General features: G+C 32.1%; 1 protein-coding gene across 1 annotated transcript; it reads left to right on the forward strand.

The window, feature by feature from the left end:
- Window positions 1–566: 566 nt before the first annotated feature.
- LOC102578381 (L-aminoadipate-semialdehyde dehydrogenase-phosphopantetheinyl transferase-like) lies at window positions 567–5,505 on the forward strand. The gene is given in 6 exon segments (XM_015315284.1): window positions 567–750; window positions 1,630–1,762; window positions 2,749–2,832; window positions 2,834–2,994; window positions 4,150–4,321; window positions 4,987–5,505. Coding segments are annotated over 6 exon segments (873 nt in total). The 5' UTR covers window positions 567–610; the 3' UTR covers window positions 5,170–5,505.
- The last annotated feature ends 1,845 nt before the right edge of the window (window positions 5,506–7,350 follow it).

Below are 7,350 nucleotides of genomic sequence, written 5' to 3' on the forward strand. Positions count from 1 at the left end.
TAAAAAAAAAATAATGAGGGGGCCGAATTATATTGGGCCACGTGTAAAAAATGATTTTGCAAAAAAAGTTTGTTCAGAATTTTGAATTTTTATTATAAAAAAAATAATGACGTGGCCGAATTATAATTGGCCACGTGTAAAAAATGGTTTTGTAAAACTACCGTTAAAAAATAATGGCATGAATGAGCCTTTTCTTAAACGGTAATGGCATAGATGAGCCAAACTTTTAACGAATGGCATAAATGAGCCTTTTCTGAAAGTTCGATGGCATATTTGAGCCTTTTCCCTATCTTATATTTCGATCTCACATGTAAAATTAAATTTATGCTTGAATTGTGATGGAGTTGTAAGTGTTTCTTTAATCACAGTTTGGATTTGAATTCTCCTTAATGATGGTGTTGGCTTTGTTTGAACAAGTTTTACTTCTCATTCAATCTGAATTTAATCGTGCTCCAATGCGAATATCAGAAGACGAGACAAAAAAAAAACAAACCAAAAAAGACAAAGGTCATTCTTGTAATTACAATTGAATTGGAACTGGCCAGCAACAATTTATTAGGAAGAGAAGTTGAAATTCAACAGTTTTTTCTTTTCTCTGTAAGTTTTGGAAATGGAAATGGAATTGGAACTGGAATTGGAGAAGGGTGTCCATAGATGGATAGTTAACATTTCTGAATGGAACCCATCTCCCAATTCCTTCTCTTTTGCTATGTCCTTTCTTCCCCAACATGAACACTTCTCCATTACCAGGTTTCTTCCTCTTCTGTCCTTTTTGTTTTTTTATGTAAAGTTTTCATCTTTAACTTTATTAAACACTTATTTCTTGATTGACTGCATAAAGGGTCCATGGATTTTTTATGAAATGCAAGAAATTTATGTTTTATCAATACAAAGTTTTAATCTTTAAGTTTATTCTATACTACTTTGGTTCTTGATTGCATAAATTGTATATAGATTTTATATGAAATGCTAAAAAAATTGTGTATATCATGTAAAGCTTTTATCTTTTAGTTTATTGTATACCATTTGGTTCTTGGTTGCATAATGTTTCCAAGGGTTTTATGTTTTATTTGAAGTGCTAAATTGATGTATAGCAACAACATACCCTATGTTATCCCACGGAGTGTTTTCTGGAGAGGGTAGAGTGTACGCAGACCTTACATCTACCTCTGTGGTAGAGAGGTTGTTTCCGATAGACAAAAATAGTTAAGAAAAAGATGTAATGGAAGTACGAGACAATAGAAAATAACAAAAACAACAGATAGTAGTAGAATAGTAGTACAACAATAATCCTATTATCGAACTACAATTGATGCATTTCAAGTAAAATGATTTTTAATTTTTTCTGTACGTTTTCCTTCTTGATTGCATAAAGCTGTCTATGGAAGTAAATTGTGAGTTTATACTTTGTTATACTTGCCTTAATTTTGAATTGTGAATATGCACTTTGTATTTCAAGTAAAGTTTTCATCTTTAGGTTTATTCTAGAATTCTTTAATCTCTGTTACTAAAAAGTGTCTACCATTACTTGCTTAAGTATATATGGGTGGTTAAAGAAGCTTGTTGTGGAATTTGGCTATCAAGATTACATATGTAAAAAGTTGAGCAGATTTGTCACTCATTGACTAGGTTCTTTAAAATGGAAGATCGAAAACGAGCTCTTGTGAGCAGATTGTTGCAGTATGCACTGATACATCAAGTCTTGGGGATCCCATATAACACAATTGTCATCAAGCGCACTGCTGAAGGGAAACCATACCTGGTATATTTAGAATGTGGTTGGGTACAGTGCTGAACATGCACTTACTTTTGGTTCTCATTTGTTGTTGTATTTATGTTTTGATGTTTGCTTATAAAGGTATCTTAATAGTGTGTGTTTTATTATTAACTAACTGGACACTCGCATTCTTCCACGTGTTCCTGTAGAGTCGAAAACTAGAGGTGGAAAAATGACTCGTCCTTGGCTGGAATTTCTCTATGAAGATAGGAATTATTTGCAGTATCCTTATACTATAAATGAAGACAAATTCTTGGTATATGACATGAAAAACATGTTCAACCCTTTTTCCGGGTGGTATATACAAAATTCCTGCTGTGCTCAATTGATGAATTAGTTTCTCACCTGTGTCAAACATATACTTTCCGTAATAAGTTCTCTCTCTCTTTGTTTTGGTCCCGCCTCATTAGCCATGAAGAAAGTTGTCTCTTCGCCAAGTCACGCTCTTCTCTCTTATTTGAACACCACTTATTTATCAGTGAGGAAGTAATCAAGTGATGAATATTGGGCAAAAGAATTTAGTATGTACTGGTTTGTTCTTGTAGATCTTTTCCCCCTTGTATTAGCGGATGCAGCTGTCCTTTCCCATATGCAAATAAACCAACTTATCCAAAGTAGACTCCGTAAAATCCATGAAGATTAGACAATTCCAACTTTCAAGAACTTACATCTGTTATTTTGATCATATCATATATGGTTCACCAGCATTTACATAACTCGTCTTCGGAAAATTCTCCCAATTACTGGTACTTTCTCATATTTTTCATGTTTACATCATTGATAAAGATTCAGAATCACCTATTCTGATTCAGCTGAAAAGATTTCTCATTATATATGTTTGAAATTATATTCTTGATGCCAGAGTAACATTGATTGTTTAATTTGAGTATGTTCTTCATGCTACCTGCTTTGCTGTTGGTTGCAGTCGATATCTTCACATTTGAAATATCGTTAATCCCATCCTCTTCTAGGAATGTGACAAACCGAACTTGGAGTTGCCAAATTTTAACTTCAATGCATCACATCATGGTGATTTTGTGGCTATTGCTTCTGAACCCAATATGCCTTGTGGGATTGGATGTTGTTTCTCAAACCATCCCTGAGAAAGAATCAGTGGAAGAATTCATTCAGAGCTTCTCATCATACTTCTCAAGGCTGGAATGGCTTAATATAATCAATGCTGGCTCTTCTCGTCAGATTTTGAGTGAGTTTTATAGGTACCTCTCTATATATAGATCTTATTTAATGCAAATGTAAACGCCACTACTGAAAGCATTTTATTCTTGATTAACCTCAAACTCGTACAACTATGTGATTTTCAAAGCGTTCTTCCATGTTTGAGTTAGAGATCACAGAGAGAGTACTATGTATAACTTGTTTTCTCTTCCATTACTCATTAGAGTTTGGTGTCTCATTTATGGATAAGCCTTGGCTGAATAGATATTCTTTTTTAGAACATTATTGACAAGTTACATAAAGAGAACTTCTCTAAAAGATCGGCTCTTTTATCCAAGAACTTATTAGAGCTCAGATGGCAAATGATTAAGTTAAAGGAACCGTCATACCTCATTTAGAGAAAGAAAATCAACCTTTGTACTGCTGAGTTCTGGGAACGACCATATATAGGTCATTCAAACTGCTCAACAATCATTTTCCTTAGGAAAATATGACAAGTTGGTTTCTAACATTTTATGATGCGTGGCGTAGTGTGATATTAGCTTCTGCTGTTACCAACTCATCCCCTGCTTATTTGCTTGTTAAATATGTTTTACTGGAAAAGAAGGTGAAAAAATGCAACTCACTTGTACTTCCTTCAACAACTCCATGGGAACGATCTCTTTGAGGAGACTAAAACTGTAAAAGTTGTAGGCAAGTAATAACTTCTAAAGCATCTCCGTCACTTGTTTGTAAGTCGTAACAGTCATACTGAGATTTGGTCTAGCTACTAGCAACTAGCAACAATTGCCTTGACCAACCACCTTTTCTTTACTGCAATAGTATTGCCATTTGTTCTACGTTCATAGTTTCAAATTGGATGTTACAATTTCTACGTCTAGCCTTGCCAAATTAATCTCTACTTTCCTGAAATGAGTAAGTCTTCAACCTTCATGAGGGTTCCGAATTTATCCTTCCAGCATCGACATGAATCAAAGAGTAATCTATCACATCACTTGTCGGAAAAAGGTTCATACTTCACAACCAACTCAACAAACTAGTAGAGTTGAATTTGATGTAGAGGGAGTAGAGAATTAGATATTAGGAACATCTTTTTTTTTTGGTGATTAGTTGAATGACAGGTTTTGTCGCCCAACAAACAAAATTCATGCTAAATTATAGAAAGATTACACTGACAGATCTGACAACTTATGCAGATATTGGAGTGTAAAGGAAGCATTTGTCAAAGCCATTGGTGATGGTGTGGGTTACAAATTGGACACCATCGAATTTCATCACAAAAACTGGGAAAACATAGTTGTCAAGGTTGATGGCAAAGAACTAGAAGATTGGAGATTTTGGCTTCTTGAATTGGAGAAAGATCACGTGGTTAGTTCTTCAATAGTGCCAATTCTCGTCTAGTTTCCCTTTTAACTGTTAGTGATGCTTGTTCCAAAAGGAGAGTAAATAATAAAGAACCGTTTAAGTGCACGTTTTGAATCTCTGATGCTATATCAACTAGAAGCTTACATATAATCAACAACCCCTCTTTCATAAACTAGGAATTTAGTTGTTTAACTTGTGAACGCGCGTTAATTACTTCCATTCTATCACAACATGCATTCCTTGTCTCTCTTAGAACCTTACTTTTAATTACCTGAAACTTGTGACAGAATTTTATGAGTTAGTCATTGAGCCGAAAGGAGTATATCTTCCAAAAACTATATAATCGTGAAGCTGAAGGTGGTTAAACTGGAATGCAACTTGTAGGAGTTCACACAAAGTAAAGCGCAATATCCCTTCTTCCATGTCAACAAACTCGTGCTACGAAGCACAATCTCCTTCTTTGAAGCTGCTCATTTGAATTTTGAACTGCACATGCTAGAGAACGATAGGGAACTAACACTCGACATTGTTGAATATTTAAGTTTCATGTTATTCTGGCAAGCTGTCCAGATAGCAAACGGAGTAGCTACCTTAATTGCACGGATAGTAGAACCTTTTTTCAATTGTATTATTTTTGCAATATGACTGACTATTCTGTAATGTTGCAGGCATCAATAGCTAGGGGTCACCCTATGTATGCCACCAGCAGTTACAAGACAACGTTGAATCGGACAAAGTTCAATGACGAGGAATACAATTTAGGACTTCATCTTCCTAATGCAAGATTCATTTTCCGGAAGGTAGAAGACCTTTTTCCCTCCAATGGACCAGGTAGAGTACCACCATGTTGATCACAAAATTGTGTCTGTGTCGAGGGATTAAGAAGAGGTCAAAGAAGCTATTGTATTGTACCAAGTGCTAGAGATTTTCTCCGAAAGACGTGATCCAATTAAAAGACGAGAGCTACTCAAACTTCTAAGCTAGGAGCGGACCTAGCTTAGAAGTTTGTGAATTCACATGAATCCAGTAACTTTTGCCAAATCCAAAGTTGAGGAGTTCGCACACTTTATTACGAGTTCTTGTACTTGGTTTATTCATACATTAGAGAGAAAATCATATCAAGAATCATCTTGAGCTCAAACATTTAAATGATATCTAGAAAATCATATTTCTGTTTGGTTTAGGTATTTCGTCTAGTAGATTGGTATTTTTTTTGTCCCAATTTATACGATAATTTTGCTTCTTTTTGTCTATTTTAAAAAATAACATTATCTTTTATTAATGAGAAATAATTTAATTTTAAAATTTCACCTTTATTCTCAATGAAACAATTTATAGTCATAAAAATAGCCAAAGAGAATTTTAGACATAAATTTCACAAGTCTTGCTATATTTTCTCTTAAATTTTGTGTCAAGTCAAACGGTTGTTAAATAAATTTGCATGGAGGGAGTACCAGGTATGTCCTGAAATATGTACCACTTTAGTAAAAATCACGTCCATTAGAAAATCAATAAATAATACTCCCTCCGTTTCATTTTATGTTGCACCATTTGACTTGACACGATGTTTAAGAAAAAAAGAAAGACTTTTGATATTTGCGGTCTAAAACAATCTTTAGGTATTTGTTTGGTTGTAAATCATTTCATTAACAACAAAAGGAGAACTTTAAAATTAAATTGTTTCTAGTATTAGTAAGATGATATTCTTTTTTGACGAATTAAAAAAAAGGATGTCACATGAAATGGGACAGAGGAGTATATAATTTGAATGCTTCTTAAGAAATGACCACAAGTATTAAGAAAATGAAATATAAGGTATAGTTGAAAAATATACAATTTTTAAGATAATTTTCTTACAAAAAATAATAATAATAAAGAATGTCACTTATTTTGTAACAGGAATATAAGTTATGCCGCCTGGTCGTTCACATCCGAACCAAAACCTATTTCTCTGCACATTCGTATTCCTCAAAATCTTGAATAACTTTGTAAGTAAGATGATATTCTTCTTTAATGAATTAAATAAAAAAAGATGTCACATGAAATGGGACAGAGGAGTATATAATTTGAATGTTTCTTAAGAAATGACCACTAGTATTAAGAAAATGAAATATTAGGTATAATTGAAAAATATACAATTTTTAAGATAATTATTTTACAAAAAAAAATATCACTTATTTTGTAACAAGAATATAAGTTATGCCGCCTGGTAGTTCACATCCGAACCAAAACCTATTTCTTTGCACATTTGTATTCCTCAAAATATTGAAGAACTTTGTAAGTAAGATGATATTTTTCTTTAACGAATTAAAAAAAAAGATGTCACATAAAATGGACAGAGGAGTATATAATTTGAATGTTTCTTAAGAAATGTCCACTAGTATTAAGAAAATGAAATATAAGGTATAGTTGAAAAATATACAATTTTTAAGATATATATTTTTTACAAAAAAAAAAAAAAAAAAATATCACTTATTTTGTAACAGGAATATAAGAAAAAATATAGTAAGACTTTTGATATTTGCGGTCTAGAAACAATATTTAGGTCCAAAATTTAAGAAAAAATATAGTTAGACTTGTGAAATTTGTGTATAAAATTCTCTTTGGCTATTTTTATGACTATAAATTGTTTCATTGAGAATAAAGGTGAAATTTTAAAATTAAATTATTTCTCATTATTAAAAGATAATGTTATTTTTTTAAATAGACTAAAAGAGATAAAATTATATATATATATACTAGACATCGGAGCCCGTGCTAGCACAGGCCCAATATGTATCATTTTTTGTTTCAATTTATGTGACAAAGACAAAATTAAAGAGTTAATCTAAACTTTAATATTAATTTAAAATAGTTTAAATTTTTAATTATTGTTAACTATGGTAAAAATTTTTTTATGTCTTTTTAACATTCTAAAATTGCTAATTATTGTTGTATGATTTGTAATATCTTTTATGCAATTTTGAAATAATAAAGATTATTTTTTCTTTCTCAATTTATGTGGTACTAATAAAATTTAGAGATTCAATCAA

The sequence above is a fragment of the Solanum tuberosum genome, unplaced genomic scaffold, assembly GCF_000226075.1.
Source record: "Solanum tuberosum cultivar DM 1-3 516 R44 unplaced genomic scaffold, SolTub_3.0 scf00354, whole genome shotgun sequence".
NCBI lineage: Eukaryota > Viridiplantae > Streptophyta > Magnoliopsida > Solanales > Solanaceae > Solanum > Solanum tuberosum.